This window comes from Sciurus vulgaris, assembly GCF_902686455.1.
Source record: "Sciurus vulgaris genome assembly, chromosome: 18".
NCBI classification, from domain to species: Eukaryota; Metazoa; Chordata; class Mammalia; order Rodentia; family Sciuridae; genus Sciurus; species Sciurus vulgaris.
The window spans coordinates 9,751,762-9,773,283 of record NC_136479.1 but is presented as its reverse complement, the minus strand read 5'-3'; the positions used below and the strand labels follow the sequence as shown (position 1 = coordinate 9,773,283).

Here is a 21,522-nt window from a genome sequence, read left to right as displayed (position 1 = left end):
TAGGTCACCAAGATTCTGGACCTGTTTGTTACCTCAGCCTCTCCAAGCCTATCCTGACTGACGGAAGTCCCACATCGTGACAATGAGAGTTAAGGAGTAACTTGAATATGCTGAATATCTGTCGTGGCTTAATTGAGCTGTGAGGAACAGACGTGGTGGACTGGTGGACGCACATTCAGGCCAACTACTTTAACATGGCCTGGGGTGCTATGTGTCCCAGGACAGGGTACCTCCGGATGCTCTGGGGATCTGTGTATTCACATTTAAACACACCTGGTGTCCACGGCAACAGACACTCATTGATAAAGACAGTGCTGAGTCACAAACCACACAATGCACTCATTTTATCAATTAAAAATGGGTTTGAATTGGGTTCGGATCACATTTTAATTCTGCAACTGACAGACAATCACCAGGGATGGCATGCTGGGGGAAATATACAGACCCCAGGCTAGAAGGACATTCATCTGACACGGAGGAAAGGCTAAACTGTGCCGAGCACTTCCTTGAATAATGTTCAGGTCCCTGGATTCTGGAGTCTGTTATCAGGCCCGTGCTCAGGGTACAAGGGTGCGAGATCCACTCAACCCACAGAGGCCTGATGCCCACCCTATCAGTCCCACGCAGACCGTGAGTCATCCCGAAGCAATTCTGTACTTTCTGGGCCAATTTAGAATCAAAGCACTGTAGACATTATGCTCTCTGGGTCTCAAAGCAGACATCCTGAGCCATTAGGCCCAGTCAGGCTGCCCAAGGCTGACCTAAACCGAGTTCATCCGTGGCCTCTGTTGGGCACTAAACGTCCAGCATCCTGACTCGATCTCCCTGAAACCTGGAAGAATCGCTGGATGACCTGGCAACAGCCCAAGTAGACTAAAGGGAAGTGGGCACAACAGCTCAGATGCAGAGGGAGAGAGGCCACAGCACATCACCGTCCCACCAGCCAGCAACAAGGTAAGGGCTGCCCAGGCTGGACACGAGGCTGCGGCCCGGACAGCTCAGATCCACCCCATTCACAGGGAATGGGACGGTAAATCTAGTCACTAAACAGCCAGTGCACTTGTACAAGGCTGTCACCAGGGGGCCGGGGCCACCAGGCACCTCGCCTCCCTGAGCTCACTCATTTGCAGATAGTTACTGGGGCGCAGGGAGCCACTACTCCAGTGACCCAGGCTTCACAGAGAAAAGTCCACTGTGGGAAGGAGTCCCAGGATGGGCAGGGACGAGTCCTCCCTGGCCTGGAGGATGGACAGCAGGCAGGAGGCCCTGGAAGGCCCTCTGCAAAGGGGTGCCCTCTCACGGTCCCCAGCCCACACAGGACAGGACAGCACGCCTTGCTTTCTTCCTAGACCGCTGAACTGCAGAAGCACCCTCCTGCTCCAGGCCTGAGCTTCATCTCACTCAACTTGATCCCCACTCTCTGGTGTCCATGGTGGGCTTGTTTTATTTTAAACAAGTCTGGTGTAACCGCAGGGCTTGGAGAGGTTCGGGGTCAGCTGTGAGCAGTGTGTGGCAGGCTGAAGGACGCCCCGAGGAAGCCTCCAGCCTCCTCCCCAGCATGTTCCCTGGCAATAGGAATTTAGCAGCCAGGGCTGAAAGAAGGGTCCTGAGGTGGGAGTTGATCTGGATCATCTGGAAGGGCTCACCGTGATCACAAGGAGGTCAGAGCAGAGAAGATGTGACCACAAGGACACAGGCAGAAGTCACAGTGACTTGACTGCTGTCCTGGAAAATAGCAGAGGGCCAAGAGCCAAACTGCAGAACAGCCAGAGACTCTCCTGGGGCCGCAGAAGGAACCCTCCCTGCCAACACACTGATCTTAGCCCCATTCTGGACTTCTGACCTCTGCGGCTGTAAGATATGAGTCTGTCGCTTTAGGCCCTGCATTTGTGGTGATTTGTTACAGCAGCAGAAGGAAGCTCGTATGTGACACAAGACCTTTCACCAGCTGAAGCCCTCTGCAGCCTTGTGCTAGAGCAGTGCTGTAGCCAGATGCAGACAGGCCACGCTCACTGAGGAGGGTGGCAGGAGACCTCTGCACATGGAAAATCACAACGGTAAGGTGTTATTTAGGCTGACTTCTGTTTGATGACATTTTAAGACATTCTGGATGGGTCCCAAGTTTTGTATGAGCCTGCAAGTCATTAGGTTAAATCAATATGTAATTTCCCCTCCTCTTTGCAAAAGAATTATAGTGCTCCTTGCTATGAACAAGTTTTCTGTGTTTGGGTTCAATTCCACTGTTTGTTCTTCAACAGAAAAATGAAGGATAGATTTATTCTCAGCCTGAGAAAATCTGCTTTAAAACCTTTCCTACTGAAATCCAACAGACCTCTAGGTGGTCAGCTTGCTAACACTTCAACAGAAATCCATGAGCAAGTCAACTGCGGTTGTCCTTGTGGAATTCCAAGCGCTGGCAGTGGGTCATAGAAACTCTTGCTCTGTGACAAAGGTTCAAGGAAACCTTGGCAAGGTCCTCTGAAGAGACGCTGGGAAACCCACCCACCCGATCCTGCCCCTGCTTCCTCAACGTGACAGGACAGTGGTCTCCGGCTGCCTCCTGCGTCAGCATCACCCACAGGCTGCTCTCAGCCCCAGAGCTGGGAGGCAGTGGGTCTGGGGTGGAGCCAAAGAATGTGCATCTCTAACTGGGGGTGTAGCTCAGTGGCGGCCCAGTGTGTGCAACGCCCTGTTTGACCCCAGCACCACAGGAAGAATAGAAAGAAAAACATGCAAGTCATCATGTCCCCTGAGCTCCCAGGCATGCTGACGCGGCCAGGTGGAGGCCACGCCCGGAGACCCACCAGTGGCAGAGGATCGGACCTGTACGGGCCCAGCTCCTTTCCTGAGGAGGGCCATGGCTCCACTCGTGGGACTGGACCGTCCCTGCCCAGCCCAGCCATCTAACATGCTGAAACGGCTGAAGCGCCTGCACCTCCTCCTGACTGGGCGAGCTCTCCAGCTCAGCTGCAGACCCGAAGACCTGGGGGGCCCCCAACCCCACTACGGAGCAGTTAAATCCTAATGGGACGGGAGGCTCCCAGGTGACCAAAGTGCAGCCAAGCTAACAGGACGTGGCACCGATGCCAGCTGGCTGCAGCAGACAAAGGATAGGCTCCACCCCAGGCGCAGCCACGCTCTCCAGTGCTGGCCCTCACAGGGTGACAAGAACAGGTGCTCAGGAGATCCTGCTGCACCAGCGTGTTCCCCTCTACCAGTGGGCCTTGGGCGCGCCTCCCCTTGGGGCACTGGGACCAATACCCTGAAGCAAGCCAGGACGCACACACCGCCGCCCTCCCGAGGGGGTGACCCATCCGAGCAAGCGCTTGCTGCATGGGAACTGGGTCCAGGACAGGGGCCACACGCTGGACCCACAGGCCAAACCCAGCTGCCCCCTGGGTGTCCACACTGTCCAAGCGTCCCGCCACACTGGCAGAGGGGAGGCCTGTCCGCAGACACGTGTGGTCACAGAGCCAAACGTGTGTGCCCTCAGTCCTTCCTGGAAGAGTCGGCCCCCACCCCCGCCCTCCAGAGCAGCACTGGACCAGAGGAGGATGGCGGCGGCTCACTGGGGAGCCGGCGGACCACTCTCTCTCTATTTTTCTCATTTTAGCCGTCTCTCTTTAAAAGCATGCTTTCAGGCGGCAGAGGGCGGCCTGGAGGCGGTACCTTGTTGCCGATGGCCTTCTTGGGCGGGAAGCTGTAGGCCCGCACCTGCGGGAACCTGCCCTGCAGCTGGTGGTGCAGACCCCGGAACTCCGTGTACCGCCGGTAGACGTTCCACTCGTCGTCCTTTATCCGGATGTAGACCTGCGAGGAGAGCGAGAGAACGTGACTCCTCACAGCCGAGGCACGAGGCTCCACCCAGGACACCAGCCCTGCTGGAGCAGGGCCATGTCTGCCATGCACCACCCGTGCCTGCCCCAGAGCAGGGCCCCTAGTGGGGCTGCTAAATAAACAGGCACGCGAAGGACAGGCTGCAAGCAGGACGTGCACTGTGCCACTTCCCAGCGGCAGCGGAGACCACGGCGCAGTTAGGAGCAGGGACACAACCACGTTGTCCTGTGGTGCTGCTGCACCAACAGGCTGCTGGGGAGCAGCTGGCCCACCTCGCTGGCCACCCTCTTCCCATCTGCACAATCCAGCTGAGGGCGGCCGGTCTCCCAGAAACGTGGCTCTGCCAGGGGCCACGTGGACCACCGCGCACACGCACACGAGCTGGAATTGGATTTGGGAAAGACATCACAGTTGGAATCTCACCAACCGCTCAGAGGGAAGGTCACATACAGATGGGATAAGCACACTGGGACTTAAAACTCCTTTATTTTAATTAAGTTGTAACTCTCCAGAGAGAGCTAAGGGGGCACAAAACGTGAGGGCTCCCTCACCAGCTTTTATGGGCCCCAGCGCCTTCCAGGGATACACAGCAACTGCGTCCCAGAGAGATCAATGCACTAAGAAATTACACGAGTCCAGAACAGCCAGGGAGCAAAATCCCCAGTGAAAAACGGCTGCTGTAATTTGCAATCAGTGAATGTCAATATGCACGTTAAAATGTCTTCAGCCATAAAAATAGGCATCTCTAATGTGATTGATGAATTATGCCTCTAGGTGAAAGCCACCTGTAATCCCCAAAGGTAGACATTATGTCCCTGAACTTTGGACAGGGTCTCTCGCCATATTCCTGTGAACAAAGGAAGGAAGGCTTATACCAAAGAATTTCAATTAACGGGTAGAAGTTTCCAGTGGAGTTAACGTGGAGAAACAGGAGGCTTATATAGAAGCCCCAAGCTAAGAGGGACAGTAAACATACAGGTGACAGACACCAAATGCTCTCAACTGGCCTGAGGGATCCGACTAATCCAACGTGGTGAAATTCTAAAGCTCAGTGTCAGGTCCTAACGACATGGGAGGACACGGCCCAGCAGGGGCCTGTGGAACGGAGGAGGGTTCCAGCAATGCAAGACAGTCACCAAAACAGCCCATGTGACCCTAGACCTCATTAAAAGACATGAAACTTCTAGGACACAGGAGCTGATGCTTCTGCTCCATTCCAAATAGACTGGTCCTACTCAATGTGGCTTTGGCTGCCGCCTATTAAGATAAACGGAAATATGTTCCCTCCCTATAAAAGGCAGGGGTTGGACCGGACGGTCTGAGTTCCCGAAAGCCCTCAAGTGCTGGTCCCCGAGCTCTCTCGTGGGTAAACTCCAGGTGACGCTGGGCCACGCCGGGCCATGCCCAATCACCACCCCACCCGCTTTTCACTGAGAGGAGCCAGGGAGGCCTGGCCTTCAGGCTTACTTTGGGAAAATTCAATTTTCAACATCAGTAAAACCATCCCTGGGGCCTTTTTCTTCTGAGCTCAGTTGCCTAAGAGTAGCTCTGCCAGGACAGGGGACAGCGCCTGGGGACACAGGTGGTGGGGGCTGGGGGCAGAGTGGATTCTGGTCTTCCGCGGTCCAGTGCTCTGTCAGAATCTTGAGCCCAAGGCCTTCTCAAGGGTGAGAAGGGGCCAGTGGGCATTTCTGGCACCAATTTACCTGGAGCCCATTAGATAGTGAGGGGGACGTGATGGCGTCACTGCAGGCAGGCACCCTCGAGGCAGTCCCCAAGGTAGTGCTGGGATCACCCCCTTCCTGCCAAGGACCCAGGCTCAAGGAGGCCATGTCACCTGCCCAGGCAGGTGGGAGAGAAAGGAGGTGAACCAGAGCTGCCTGTGCTTTCCACCACAGCGTCCAGCTCACAGAGGTCCCGGGGACCTGAAGCCAGCAGTGCAGGTCGCCCGCAGGATCAGGAGCCCACCCCGGGCAGACCATGTGACCTCAGGAGGTCTCCTTGCTACCAGAGCCTCCAACCTCACCTGCTCAGCACACCTCCCCTTCAGATCCAAGCTAATGCCATTCGGCTCACCCAGAATCACCTGAGTGGAGCCTCAACAGCAACGCTTTAGCATCCCAAACTGGGAAACTTGCATTTGTCCTTGAACCACACTTAACCAATCATAGGCTTATCTCAGTGAAGACCTGAAAGAGTTTATACTCTAAGTTGTTAACCTGGTTTATTTATTTTTATTTCCTTTAAAGGGCTCCCCCATCCAAATTAAATTTGATTGGCTCCAGGTCCCTCTGCTTGAGCAGTAAAGATAATTCCTTGGAGGGATAAAAGGAGTCAACCTCCTCCAACACAAGTTCCCTTTTAACATGAGCAATAAAAAGCCACTTCAAGTCTAATCTCCTTGAGTTAGCAAAAGAATAAAAGAGGAGGGTGACATCTGCGATCAGGGGCCAGGGCAAATCCTCTCTTCTCCCGTGTAAGAGCAAGTTCAAGTCTTGAGATTTCTTTTCCACTGGGAAGAATGGCCCTCGGGATGCCTGTAACGACGTGAGGAGGTAGTCAAGGGGGTCAGAGGCAAAGACCTTAGTTCATCAGCAAACCAGCTCCTGCGTGGACAGCGCCTCAGGGAAACGCTTCCCTTCAGTAGGATGGGGTAAGAGCTTGCTGTGAGTGCAAGTCCAGTTCTAGTTCCAGGTGTGCCAAGCTCTTTCACAAAAGCCCGTGGCAGGGCCCCCAGCCCTGGGCTGCGCAGGGGAAAGGCCTGGGTCCCCAGCCCTCCGCCTTCCTGGCTGTGGTCTTGGGGATGTTACCCCACCTGGAGACTCGGCTTGTCCATCTGTAGAATGGGGACAAGGCCAGCACCCCTGGGCGGCTGCCATGCCTGGCAGGCAGCAATGGCAGCTGCTCATACAGCAACCCCTGTCACCTCCATCATCCGCTGCCTTTGTGTACATGAACTTCCCTATTACAGAATTAGGGGTAATTATAGGATGTGCAATCACGAAATTAAAGTAGGTAATTACCATGCCTAATTAATTGCCAAATGCCAGGCAGGGGAGGAAACACAAACAGAAAGTGCAGGGTGTGGCTGGGGTCCCTGAGCAGCCCCTCTGCCCACAGAAAACTCGACAGCGGAGCTCCGGACAGCTTCGGCAGGGAGCTTTCAAGAGCTCAGCCGATAGCACCACTCAGGCTTCCAACCCAGAGCGAGCTGTGGGCCCTCTGCCTGGCTGCAGGCTGGCGGGGTATTTCTACAGCCCCGTTACACAAGCATCCAGAGTCCTGGACCAGAGCGGTTTTAGGCAGAGGGGCTCGTAGGAGATGGCTGACGGACGCTGTAAGCCTCTGCAAGGATCAGACCCCAGGGAGAAACCCATCCAGGTAAATGTGGCAAGAAGTCACAAATAAATGCTCCTTTACATGCTGCTGGCTTAGAACCCAAACAGCCGGCTTCCCCGCTTGCTGAGCGTACGACACCCCCTTTCCATTCCCAACCTCGTGCAAAGTCTGCATCAGGCAAAACCCGCCCCTTGGAGCCAAACACTTTGTTGTGCATGTTGTAACATTCAGAGTGAAAGAGAACTGGCACTTTCTTGGACTTAGGAACAGTGGCACACCACTTAGTAGGACCTTTCGTATGCCAGACAGTTTCCAGATCCCTGCAGTTTCATATGCCTTAACCCTGTGTCAAAGGGTAACTAAGAAATGTGCCCGACGTCACCGGGAGGGAGCAGAGGTCAGAACTGGGCCTCCAGGCGATGCCACACCGTCCCCACCTGAGAGCCAGCGCGCTGTGAACTCTAGAATGCAGCGCCCTTTATGAGGACTGTTAAGTGCAAAGGCAGTCTGATGACATTAGGATGACAAAGATTCTTTTACAAATGGCTTGAGGTTCCTAATTCATTTTGCGTCCTTAATAGCCAAAGAGTGAAATGATTTGTGTTTTGGTTCGCGGCCTGTGTTAATGTATCCTAGCAAAACTTTCCTCTTAATGAAACGGCTTCATGTGTTATTAACTATAAGTGTCCTCAGTGCGAGGACAAAATGCCTGAATTACTGGATGACCATGCTGATGGAGTCATATTATTGCAGCCAAATGCTGAGAATAAGATGAAGAACTTAGCCAAAGAAAAATGACTTTTCAGTTCACTGGGTTATGTAAATGAGGCAGGCGAGGAAAAGAGGAAACGCGTTATTTACAAAGAACCGCCAGCACAGTCCCCTGGGTCTTTTAGAGGCGGGTACAGAACAAGGGCGTAGAAGTGGAATGGCCCGCGTGGTCTCTGCTTTACCTGGGCCAGCGGGGCTGCCATCGTCCATGCTGATGAGCAGACCCTTCATCCAGGGCCGCATCCCAGTGCACAGCTGATGGCTGCGCACCCACCCAGGCTCCACGGGCCCTGGACGTGCCACCCCCGTCAGACGCTTCTCACAGCGGCTGGGTCGGTGGTACCCGAGGACCACCCTTCCCGCATTTCAGGGGTTTCGGAGGTGCTCAGAGCTGGCCTGCAGGTTCAGGTCTGTGCTTCCCCTTCAAGACCTACCCAAGTCAGTCTCTTTCCTCCATCAGAACGGGTGCTGCCCCTTCAAGGTCACCAACAGGCGGCCCCTTCGTGCCAAGCTCAGGGCTGCCCCCGGAGCTATCGTGGAGAGCAAACCTCACGAGATCCTGTCCTCCGGGAGCTCAGGGAACACCCGGACTGGCATCCATACTCACACATGGACGTGATTTCCAGTGGGGACCAGAGCTGCAGGGAGGGGCAAGGTTCTTTCACTGGGCGAGGCCGGCAAGCAGGGAGGTTCGGTGACAGACGTGTTTGGCCTGGCACAAGACGATGACCAAAGAGAGAAGAACACAGGCACACGCAGCAGTGGGACGTGGCACCCCGACACTTGTGACAATGGGGCACGCCCGGAGGGTGCTGCGTTCAGTGAAGTCAGTCGGACACAGGAAGACAAATGCTATACGGGCTCAGTTCCCTGTGGACACCAAGGGTCCAGCCCACAGCAGCAAGCACAGGGGACTGCCGGGGCTGAGGCAGGCAGGCTGGGCGAGGACACTGGTCAGGGGACAAAACCTTGCTCACTCTAAGTTCTGGGGACCTAAGGGACAGCACAGTGCCTAGAGTTAGTAATACTGTGTTATATACTAGACACGTGGTCAGAGAGACGATTGTGAGTGTTCCTACTCCCACCACACACGCACACACCCACCCACTCAGCTGTGGGTGGCCACAGGCATGGGACTCTGGTACTCATTACATAATGTGGACATATATCAAAGCTTGGTGTTATTACAGCTTTGAGCATCTGTAATCTTTATTTGTCAATTAAATATTCTAAAATTTTAAAAATTAAAATGAGAGATGATGGGCAGGAATTCTGGATAGTGCCGGGAAGCAGAGGCTCAGCAGCTACATTTGGGCTCGAAGAGCAAAGAGGAGAAAACACCACCCTCCTGACCCCCTTCCATGACACAGTGACAGTGACCACTGGTGGGCAGCGGAGCCCAGGAGCCCGACATCTTAATGAGAGTCATCTTCAACTTGGGTGGCAGCAACAGGGGTCACCGAGAGACTCATAAAAGGCAGGTCCCCGAGGACACGTGAGACAGCCCCTGGGGAGCCCAGGAATAGCTGGAGCCACTTTGATGGGAACTAATTTCCGGCAATCAAGCTGCCGGGGGCTCCAGTGGTCACATTTGGAGAATGTAAAAGGAAATGTGACTTCATCCTGCAGTCACATGGAGCAGTCTGGGCATTTGAGTCATGCACATTATACCCTCCCAGCCACATGACTGCAGGAGACACTCATTTGCCAGACGCTGGCTGCTCCATTCGTGGCCCTGATATTCTGCATGGAATTCAGATTTTGCTGGGAAGGCAGGAGAGTGTTCACCTCTCTCTTCAGAGATGTAAAGACCAGTCAAGTCTTCCTGAGGTGGAGGAACTGGGGAGGAGCAGAAGCCAGGCTGTATTTATTGTGAAATAATGTCATTTAAGGACTACCTATGGTATGTTGATCAATATGATTACAATCACGTGTGTGTAATCATATCCCAAAATAAGACCAGGAAACAAGTCAAGACCTTAACAGTGTTATTCTGAAAGTTGGTAACCTTTGTTTTCTTTATAGTTTTTCAAGCTTTTCAAATGTCTTTCCTCTACTGAACCCTGACTTTGGTAATGGAGAAACTTTTGTCAGCACTCGGGATCAAGTGAGAAATTAAATATCCCTCAAGTACAGGGGACTCCCAGTGGGCACCATGAAGACAGGCACCTCTGCCGTTGGATGAATGTCGAAACAGATATTGGAAGAAATGTGGCCACATCCCCGAATGCAATGTAACAGAGATGACATTCAAAAGTGACCAAGGATGCAGGATGGACCAGGGACGTGGGGCTCAGGCATGAGCGCTCCTGAGGACTGGAGACCAGGCGGTGCCATGCAGCCCGTCCCTTCCCCCACAGGAAAGCAAGCTGGCACCCTGCAACACTGACCTGCACCCCATCTGAACGTTTTCAACCTAAAGAAATTTGAAGGAAAGCCCTCTTGGAAGAGCTGATGCTCCAAATTGTTTCACTGTCAAACAGCTGCCATTGTAGATGAGGTCACTTTTACCCCAAAGCCCCGGGGCCAAAGCCTTGCCACCGCTGCTGGTGCAGGAGACCAGGTCTAAGGACAGCATGCACTTCTCTTAGCCTCAGAGGGACGGGGCCAGGGAGGGGCCGAGAGCCTGCTCTCCAGCTAAGGCTTTCCCCAGGCAGGAACCAGGCCTGCCTCCAGCCCAGCCACAGTGGGAAAGCAGCAGAGCCACCCTGACAATGTCATGCTAGGTTACCTGAGTTGCATGTACATGGGTCTCTAACCCACTCCAGTCCTCAGTGTTCACTGAGCACCTACTATGTGCCCATGCTGTGCTCGAGCTGGCCGCATGGGCGCAGGCAGGCCCGGCAATCTAAAACAGGGATTGGGCACAGTCCTGGAGCCCAGGCTGCCTGGGGCAAGCCTGGGTTTCAAGCTCTTGTTAGACTTGATATTCTCATTAGCTCTGTGACTACGAGCAATTCACTAAGCTTCCCCATGTGCCTCCATGTCTTGACCTAAGACGGTATCTACCTGCTACATTGTGTTTAAAATCAATCATGCTGCTTGGCATGTAAATACTTAATCAAAGTTAACTCTTATTAGGAAAAGCTACGCGCCTGCTCTGAAGCAGGTCACACGCCAGTGGGGCAAGTGCTGTAACAAACAGCGCCCCACAAGCCCTCAGACAAGGAGCGGGGGGCATGCAGCCCTGGAGGAGGCCCTGTGTGGGCCCAGCCTTGAAGGACGAGGAGGAGATGGCCAGGGAGGTGACAGGAGGGCAGGCCAGGCCAAGCTAGGAGGGGTGGTCTGCTGGATTACACAGAGACCTTTGGAAATCCAACGTGCTTGAGGACAGGAAATCAGTAAGAATTAAACGGTCACAAGAGAAGTTGGTATGGGAAGACAGCGAGGGGATGGCTGTCCCCCGAACACGGCTGTGGCTTCCACTTCTGAATGAAGAGTCTGCATGTGGGTTTACTGCGCCGCACCTGGCCTCCTGCCTGCGTGAACCAAAGCACGAGGGAGCCGATAATTCATCAAGGGGGCCAAGAGCACGTCACCTTCTAACGTGATTAAGAATGACCCTCTGCCTCCTACCACGCTAATCGTCCCTTAAGGAACTGCGGCTTCTCAAGCCACACTAGGCTGGGCTCTGTCTCACCAGGCACCTCTCTGGGGACAAGTCATGAGCCAGGTGGTGGTGTCCGTGCTGCTGGCCTCTCTCTTCATCACGAACTGGTCACAGGGAAGAAAAGCCAATTCCCTATGGTTTGGGGAAAGGCAGGCTTAGTGGGTGGACATCTCAGAGACCAAGGATGGAAGCTGCTGCTAGGCTTCCTAAGGGGCTGGACCAGGAACAGGAAGTCGGCCCAACCCAGGGCAGGCGGCCGCGAGTCCCCACTCTGCTCTCCTGGCGAGCCCACTCAATTCTGGGTTCCCTCGACAGGCAGGCTGCCTCCTCCACCTCCTGAGCTCACGGTCCAACCATGACGCGCTCCATCCCAGCCCCACGTACATTCAGACTGATCCGTCTTTAGGCTTGACCCCACCTGCTCCAGGAGAGCGTCACCTCAGAGTACAGCCTCTGCCCAACCGTTGTGTCTGCTCCGTGGAACCCACTCCAGCTCGGAGCCTCAACACTGCATGACACCCGGCCAGTCAAAGCCCTGCATGCTCGGACGGGGGACGTGTCACTCGAGCTCAGCCAGCCAGGGTGTCTGGGAAGGGGCCTGTGAGAATGTCAGTCAGAGCTATGGCCACCACCACAGAAAGGGAGACCACTGGGAATAAAGTCACCCCAGAGGGAAGCAGAACAGAGAAGGGACAGGGAGTGGGGTATGACTGAGCTCCTGGACCAAACCACAAACCGACTCTTCAGTTACGTAAGACAAAAATGATTGTGGTAAGCCAGTGTAAGGTGAGGCGTGGCTGCTTGTAATAAAAAGAACTGAGACTAAAAAAGAATTGGATTGGACCAGCATCTAGGTAGCTTTCCCCTGGGTGGGCGTCCATGCAGAGCCAACTGGCGAGGGCAAGACTCTGCCTTGGTGTAACTGCGGTGGGCGTGCATGAAGCCAGCGATTCCCAGAGATGTCGCCTGGGAAAACACGCCACCAAGATGCCGCTCCTCGGCACCAGGGAACTCCCACTCTGGCCTGAAGTGTCCCATTAGCTGATTTTCACAAGTCAAACCTCGTTCTTGGACCCTTCCAGGGACTCTGAACTGGGGCTGGACAGCCTTGCAGCCAGCGCCAGGACACACCTCCTTTCCACGGCAGACCCAGAGGTCGTGGTGACTCTCCAGCAAAACCCGTGGGTACCAGAACAGGACTGTGGGACGAGGACTGGCACCTCATCCGATGGCAACAACCTCCCAACTCTCAAGAAGCAGCCTGACCGGGATGGGGGCGTGGCCACAGGTCTTCCTGCCCACTCTGCAGCCATCCCAGGTCCCCACCTGGCCTCTCGGTCCCTCTCCCCACTGCAATGTGCCATGGAGTCTACAAATAGTGTCAGGAGGATGGTGTTGACACACCACAGCAGGTGGGCTGGGTCCACTGGCTCGGGGACACAACCTGCTGACATACTCCCCACAGGCCTGGGCCTCTTCCCACACTGCCACACGAGCCCGAGCTCAGAGCCAGAGCTGCTAACGACCACGCTCTGCCCAAAGAGGCGCCAAGCAACACAGATGCAGGCTCTCCTTCCACACAGCTGCAAGACTGTGCTTATGGGCTTTAATCTTTCTCTGTGAAAAGCATCCAATTTAAGAATTTTTGCAGTAATCGTTTCAGAGTATGAAAAACAAACAGAACAATAGAACATGCAGACGTGCCCCGTGCACTTCACACACCTCCGCGAGGTGGGCTCCAGTCATCATGAACAACCTGCCTCCGTCCCTGCAGCCAGGGCACAGCGCCATGACCCACCACACTCGCCCCTCCTCACAGCAGTGCCCGCGACACGGCCCTGCATCAGACAGACATCCCACCTCCCAGGCTCACACAGCACATGGCAGAGGCTCACTGCGGGCCACACTGTCCTGACCACGGTATTTTTTTATGGCAGGTAAACAAGGTGTGAATGGGTTTGACCAAAGCCAGAGCCTGTAGGTGGTGGATGGAGGCCAACTTCTGTCTTTTCTAGCCCCAAACCTATTTCTCTTCCTCCGAGGGAAGGAGCTTGGGCCCAGAGAGGACAGAGTGGGCATCCTTCAGACCACCATACCCCTGAAAACCCAGGATGATGCCTCAGGATCACCAAGAGTAAGTAGGAAGGCCCCACCAGAGAGAAGAGGGTTGAAGCACAGGCTGCCTCAGTGGAGCTTGGCCCCGTTGCCTGCTGGCTGGGTGGCCTTGGTCAAGCTACTTACCCTCTCTGAGCCTTGGTTTTAGCACCTGTACGATGGGGATACAGGGAGGCTGCAATGGTTCAGTGACATGCCTGATGTACCTACCAGACTACTGCTAGTGGTCTTCCAAGGGGGCGAAGTCTTATTAAATGTGAAATGGACACACACTGGTTTGACTCTCCATGAAGGTGTGGTTACTTGATAAGGAGAGAAATGGGGGGAGCTGTATTAATATCACAGCTTTGTGCCCACCAGAGAGGGAGGCACCATACCAGAGGCGGCCAGTGTCACCTCTTTCAACTGGACACCAGCACTTCTCTGCACGTCACTGGCAGACGAGATGATGTGAAGGCCTGGGCAGAGCCCTACAGGATTCACGTCGGGAAGCTCCCGAGCAGCCCTCGTCTCCCCAGGCCAGCAGTTTGGAGCCTGCCCCCTTTCCTAGACCACAGATCTCCTGCAGCTGTGGATCGCTCCCTGACAAAACACTACACCTCTACCTGGGGGGGCACACCAGCACCTGCGGCCTCGCCAGGCGCACTACCAGCAGGCACACAGCCCGCCAGGCATGCCACGGGGCTCCCACAGTCCCGCCGCCACTGCACAGCCGCGCACAGCACTTCAGGGCCACTCACGAACCACCCCGGGTGCTCATTCAGCCACATTAGTGCAGGAGCCCCAGCCAGCCGGGCCTGGAGCCCGAGTTCCTGGGTGTCCACCTGGAAACCCCCTGCTGCAGCACCCGAGGGCCAACGCTCACGGGGCACGTCCACTCTCAAGGACTCCCTGCAGCCAGACCAGCACTTATAGCCTTTGACAGATGAAGTAGGAGACTCACCCTGGGCCTTCTGGCTTTGGAACTGTCTAAACCAGACCCCGCTGCTGCCCGAGGGCAGTCGGAGGCCTGCTGCTAAGAATCCCTCAGGACACAGAGCGTGAGGATGGGGGCAGGCCTGTGCTCTTGGTGGCCAGAAAACCCAGCTACCCACAGAGGCACTGCTGATCACCCATCACGGGTCCCCCTGCAAGTCCTGTAAGACCTCTGCGTGGCCCTGGCTCAGGTTCATGGCTAAGCTCAGGGGTCAGCAGCAAACAGACCAGCTTTCTCCCACAAACCTGGGACCTGCTGACCCAAGCCAAGGACATGGGCAAAACAAAGCCTCAACTATTCCTGCTCCAGAGGGGCTACTCACAGGGCGCAGGCCCAGCAGGCCTGTTGACCCTGGGTGGCCAGGCCTTCAACAGCAGCACTAATAGAGCCCCCCAAACCCCACCCACCACCCTCAATCTCAAAACCTAAAAACTGAAAGCCTCTGAGTTTAGTACAAACTCATCTGGAGGCAAAACTTCACTGGAGCAAGAGGAAGGTGTTTATGAACACGAGTCACCATGCTTGGTGTCAATGTCCCTGTTTCTCTGTAGAGACACCGACGTGTGAGGTTGCAGGGTGCCGCCCTGGACCCGCTTATCACAACTTACTCCTTTCTAAATTCCAACAAGTAAAGAAAGATGAAAATATATATTGAACTGTGTTGACCCCCAGAGTTTTGAATAAGGGGTCGTGGACCTGCAGTGAAAGAACCCAATAAATGAAGTTGAACTTTGTGTTCTGCTGTAGGGTGAAGGGCAGGCTTAGTTAGAATTATACCAGAAAGCCTGTGAATTTGCTCATAAAGCACAGCCAATCTGGCCTGACACACAGCCCTCAACAGGATGCACACAGAATTACACGATGCATAAGGGCAACATGAAAATAGAAGATTTTTAATTACTAAAAGACCACCACACTCTGGAAGCAACTTTACATCTAAGGCCAAACAAGGCCAGCAGACTCTTATGCTCCTCTGAGGGAACGGTAGGCTGGCTACACTTTTTAAATCATTCTCTGCTCCTTTCCTGTGCCTACTGAGGTATGCTGAATACTGACCCCAATTTTTCACGCTTGTTGGTTGCTATGTGACTTTGCAATTTTCCTATTAAAAGCAGGGTGTGACCTTGAACTTGGCCATGTAATTTGCTTTGACTAATGGAGACTTAGTCAGTGACAGTCAGGCAGAGGCTTAGGAAGCACTTGCATGGCTGGGTTATAAGTCTTGCACTGGTGCCACCCAGGAAGACAAGCTCCAGTGCAAGGAGAACAGACCCTCATGGAAAGAGCCAGGCCAACCACAGCCTGGGTCAAGCCAGCCTCATCCAGTCAACCACCAATGATGCAGACGTGTTTGAAGCCACTGAGTTTGGGGTTGTTTGTTACACCACATCGTTGTGGCAATTGCTGACTGATGCACCTGGCTGGCCTACGTGAAACTAAATGAGCTGAATTCATGACATTAGTCACCGAGTACTATGCCGCAATCACAGTTTGCACTGTACTACTTCTCATGTGCCTTACTTAACCCTCACAGGAACTGCACAGATCAAGAAACTGAGGTCAGAGGAGTTACAGGACTTGCTTAAATTCACACAGCTGCAGAGCAGGGACTCTACCAGGTCTGTGGCCCTCAGAGTCTGAGTCATTCGACCATCTTCCCTGTGACTCCATCTTGTTGGTTGTGAAGGGAACAAGGGGACAAACTCCAGCTCTCTCCATGGGATCCTGGACTGGCAGGAGGAGGGATGGCAGCTCACATTTATTTCCCGAGTGTTGACTGTGCCTCGGGATCATGCTAAGCACTGGGGAGACAGTAAAGGCAGTGCTGCCTACCACCACCACCACCACCACCACTTACGGAGTCCAACAACCTGGCAGGTGCTGGGGCTGAACACTTGGCCATGAAGCATGTGCAACAGCTGCACCCCAAGAGGCAGGAGCTACTGTCATCCCTCTTTCACAGACGAATAAAATAAGGCTCACCCAGAACTTGACAGCCAAGTTCTTGTGCTCAGTAACTGCACTCAACTAAACCGTCACGTCCCATCCCAACTCCCTGTTCACACCGAAGCCTGAACGCATATCTGATTCATGTAAGAGAGGAAGGCAGAGTTTCTCTGGCTGAGAAAAGAGAGGGACAGGGCCCCACCCGTCATCTCTACCCAATGTGGACTCGAGGTGCGTCAGTGGAAAGCCAGGACATGTGGTCCTGAACCTGGAAGCCCCGGACATGGAGATCAGGGCCCTGCCCAGCCTCATCCCCCAATTCCACCTGTAAGCTGGCTCTCTCCAGGAGGGGTGCTCCTCCCCAGCGGCCTCTGTCCATGCTGGTCCCTCTGACTCTAGTGCCTTGCTGGGCAAATCCCAAGAGTTTCCTGAATCCAGCCTCCTTAGCTCCTGCTGCCCTGACCCCACCCCAGGTGACCCAGCCCCTCGTTCCTTCCTTCCCAGTGGCCTCTTCAGGTGCTACCCATCCCCAATCAGAATCCCCTCCCCCCACACTGCTGGGCATGTGAGTAATTACCTCACATATTTATTCATGGACAAATTTCTTTCTTCTCTCCACTAGAAGTACCACAAATTGTATTCATGGTGCCCTAGGACCCAGACCAGTGTCTATGAAATAACAGATGCTTGATAAACACCATTTAGTGAATTTGGTCAAATGAATAAACAAATACCCCAAACATCTGCCTGCAGTTGTGCCTTTACAAATCTCTCTACCAGACAAATTCTCAGAGCGCAAGACACCTGGCTCATGCTCCTGGGTCACCTCGGTTCCTAACCATGCTCAGGGGTGCCTGATAGTGAGCAGGTGGAGGGTGGGTGACGACAGGGTGTCTGGGTGGGAGTGAGAGAGGTAAGCAAGGCAGGGAAGACAGGGAGGTAGTGGTGTCTGGTCCTCCGCATCCAGGCACCGACACACACAGGATACACGCCTGTCCTTGCTGATGTGTGTCTGATAGCGAGCAATGGTCTGAAGACTGACAGTCTAGGCCTGTGTGGCTCCCTCTGCAGCCCCCTGCACAAATAAAGACTTTATATGCCTACCGGAAATGACCCACATTCACAGCAGTGAAAACGGCAGGTGAGAAAGGGATCGCACAAGACAGAGGGAGAAAGAGGTGGGTGCCAGGATCCAAAATTCAGGGAGGGCAGAGACTAGGCAGGCGCGCTGGCTGATGCGAAGGAAAGACAATGTCCCTCTGCAGTGGCTCTGAGAGCCAGAGCCGCCGCAGGCAGCCACCGCCACCTAGAGGCCACTTGTGGCAAAGCTGAGGCTGGCCAGCCAGCTTCCATTGCTTGCTGGGCATGTGGCTGACTGGTACGCGGGAGGCTCTGAATTAAAAGGCCTTCCATGGCGCAGACCCAGGTCTAGAAGGCCAAGACCCGTGGGTGCTTTAGGAAATAACAGGCTTAAGTCAAAATCTGACTGGCGGCCCAAGTAAGGTGTGGAAAGGTGGGCTCAGAGCTGGCCGGCAGGCTAGGGCTTCTAGAAGGAAGAAGGAAGCCTTGTCAGGAGGGAGGGAGCGGCCGAGGCCCTCTCGTGCTAGCTACGTCTGCTGCAGACATGGAGACGGTGTGGTGGTACGAGGGCCTCTCACTCCTGCACTCGAGACTTCCCGGGGCCAGTGTGCCTGCAGAGCTGTCTGCGCCCTGGTGTCCGCAGGTGAGCAGAGGGTGGGAGGGAAGCACGCGCTTCGAAGTCTTGCTTCTGAGACTCTCCTCTGCCTGTAGGGCCAGGGACCTTGAGAAAGCGAAGGCCACTTCCAAGCTCCAAGTTGTCCCCCTTACTAACGAATGGTCTCAGAAACCAGAGAAATGACGGCCACGGTCAGGACAAGGTTCAATTCCATTTGAAAGCCCAACTTTAAAAGGATAGACCTGTGATCTCCTGTGGGAGCGGAAGTGACAGTTCCTCCCTGCCAACACCTCACCACAGCCCCAAGGCCTCCAGGGCCGCACGTCTGTAATGCCCACACCTGTCCCGACTCCAGGCTGAGTGAGGGACGCTGCTCTGAGCCCCCGGGGTCTCCAAGGGTCTTCGTCCCACCACTGAGGGGCACCTCCTGGGCCTTCCTGAATCCAGCAAGTCTCTGGCCCACGGCGCCTGCTGTGCCATCTGCCCCCATGAAGTCCACACCACAGGCATCCAGGCCCGGGCTCTCGTTCTCGGCACTCCTGGCACCAGGGGCCAGAGGGCGTGTGCCATGGGGACCGTCCTGTGCCTTGTACTCACTAGGTGCTCCCCCACCCCCGCTGTAAACACTGAAAACATCTTCAGGCGATGCCAAACGAATGTCCCCTTAGGAGCAAAATCACCCCTGGCAGAGAGTCACTGAAGGACACTGTCTCAGGAAAGCCCAGCCACTCACCCAGGTCACACAGCAAGTGCCTGTGCCAAGCACCTTACAGCTGCTCTCACGTCTCAGCACAGCCATCCCTCCCCAGAGAAGCCCAAAGTGAGGTTCCGAGTGGCTCCGCACCTCGCCCCAGGTCCAACACCGGGGAGTTTCTGGTCTTCTCTAGATGGAGCCCAGAAGAACCAAACGGCTGTAGCAGCTTGCCCATGGCCAGACGTGGCCTCCTCATTTCCGCACAGGGAGAGAGGGAGGAACCAGCAAGGCCAGCTTGGTACCACCCCCGTCTTCTGCAGTGGTGCCGTCGCTGGTGGTGGCCTTGCGTGTTTATTCTGGTGCTCGAAGGCCACTGCGGGGTGCATCTCTGGTTGGTAGATGAAAAAGAGCAGGCCGGGTCATCCGGCACGCTGGGCAGCCGCCAGGTCGTTAAACGACTGGTTATAGGAGATGGCTGACGCTCGGTGATTGGTCACCGAGACTCCTGACCCCGTGCACTCCTTGTCCCCCACCAAGAATGCTGCCATCAAAGGAAACGAGCTCTGAACGTGGCGGAGCTGGTGGGGAAGCTAATTTTCTGTTACAGCGCATCTTGCTTTCTCAGAACCTGAAACTGTTTACAAACCCAATGTGTACTTTAGAGGAGCGTGTCGAGGAGTAATGAGGACATAAATTTCAAGTGCCTGGGGCCGCTGGGTAGTGCAATGTTGAATAAATAAAAGTAGCGGCTTCTAGGACTTTGCTGGTCAAGGGCAAAAGCTACTTCCGGGGCAGTCAGCACTCTCTCCCTTGCTTGTAGGTCAGGTCCTGTTTAAGATCATGGTCGAGGCCTGGCTGTTTCCAGGGCTAGGTCCCCGCCTGACTGCTGGGCACAGCTCAGGTCTGTCTCCTCGCTGGCAAACGGCCTTGCGGCAGCCACTCCAACACCTTGGACGGTAGATGACAGGAATCCAAGGGGCAGGGTCCAGTGGACACAGAAACCAGAGCAAATCGGGACTGAAAGGCCAGGTGCTTGTGAGCAGGGAGGAACTGGTCGCACTGAATGCAGGGAGTGAATCCTCAGTCCTTGTAGGATGGTGTGTCGCGTCAGACAGACAGACCTGACCGCGAACCTGACGCTGGAAGTCCAGCTGGGTCTGACCCGGCAGCCGCTGAAGCCAGAACTGGGGACAGGCAGTTAGTGTAGAAATAGGGCATCGGGTCAGATCGAGGAAATGAAGGCCATGAAAGCCATCTGCCTCTGGAAGCTGGAGACTGCCCCTGGGAGAATGTTAAGGATCTCTGGAGCCCAGTGATTACCAAATTTCCCTGCCCTTGTCAAGGACTGCAAGCCAGGAGCTGCCAATTAATGCCCCCTGGGCCTTTCCTGGCTGAATCACTTTGGCCCTCCCTCTGCCCCAACCGATTCTCACTTTTTACATCTCACCTGCAAAACCAGACCTCATCGCTGAGGCAGGAAGGAGAGATAAGGGGGAGAGAAATGGAGAACCAAAGAGACCTTAACCTACAAAAGATGTAGGCTGGCACACTTCTTGGGACTTTAGAACATCAGTCATGGCCCCCTTCTCCCTCCCGGGAGAAGTCTGTATTATTATTACTTTTAAATAAAACCTGATTAATATGCTTGCCTTGGCGTGCTTCTCTAGTGTTCAAATTCAACATTAGAGGGAGCAGAACTTGTCACCGGTCAAAGGCGGTATCACCGCTCTCCTTATTAGCAGTGCAGAATGAGGTTTCAGTGAGACCCATGGCAGAGCCAGGCTTCTCCAGGTGACACTGAGGACAAGGGGTCATCTGGAGAAACTCTGCTCTCTTCTCATGCGCTGCTCAGATGGTGGGCTGCTCATAAACAAGCGATGTCACAGCAAAAAACAACTATAAGTCAGGTGAGATCATTGGCTGGTAACTTTAAAAAAAAAAATCCTAATTGCCTGAATTATTTCAGTAATTTTCACTATATGAAAAAGATATTCCCCAGCAATGAAAGACAGACGCATAGGTCAAACACTGCCAAATGCTCGGTCACCTCCATCTATGATCAAGTCAGCAATTTCGGCCATGGGAATGGGCCAATTCCCTGGAGCTGGGAAAGGGACAGGGAAAGTGGTCAGCAGAAAACCTAGGCTCTGAAGTGACGTGGGTGCCAGTCTTGGTCTCGTCACCAACTGTGTGGTCTTGGTCAGCCTGCTCAACCTCTCTGAACCTGGATACTCGTCTATAAAATGGGAGTCAAGTGTGTTATTACTGCTACTTCCTGCTGGACCACAGTACACACAGGCGTGGCGTGTTCTCAGCGGCCAGCACACTCGGGAGCAGCATCCTCTTCCTCCTTGCTCCTCAGCCCCGACTCTTGGCCCTCCTGGGGTTACCCGAGGCACGCTGACCTGATTTGGAGACGCTTTGACCTTGGGTAACCATTTGAATGTGTGGCCCGAGAGCCCTGCCCTAGTAGGACACTCTGATGTTCCTCGAGAGGACCAGGGGTAGGGGTCAGGACAGCTCTCTGAGTAGCAGGG

General features: G+C 54.5%; 1 protein-coding gene across 3 annotated transcripts in view; it reads right to left on the bottom strand.

Moving 5' to 3' along the window:
• SNX29 (sorting nexin 29) overlaps nucleotides 1-21,522 on the bottom strand; it is a 389,392-nt gene that overhangs the window by 49,938 nt on the left and 317,932 nt on the right. For all 3 annotated transcript variants that reach the window (XM_079121408.1, XM_079121413.1, XM_079121410.1), the window contains one exon: nucleotides 3,670-3,810. In XM_079121408.1, the coding sequence (XP_078977534.1) occupies nucleotides 3,670-3,810 (141 nt within the window). The remainder of the gene's footprint in view (nucleotides 1-3,669; nucleotides 3,811-21,522) is intronic.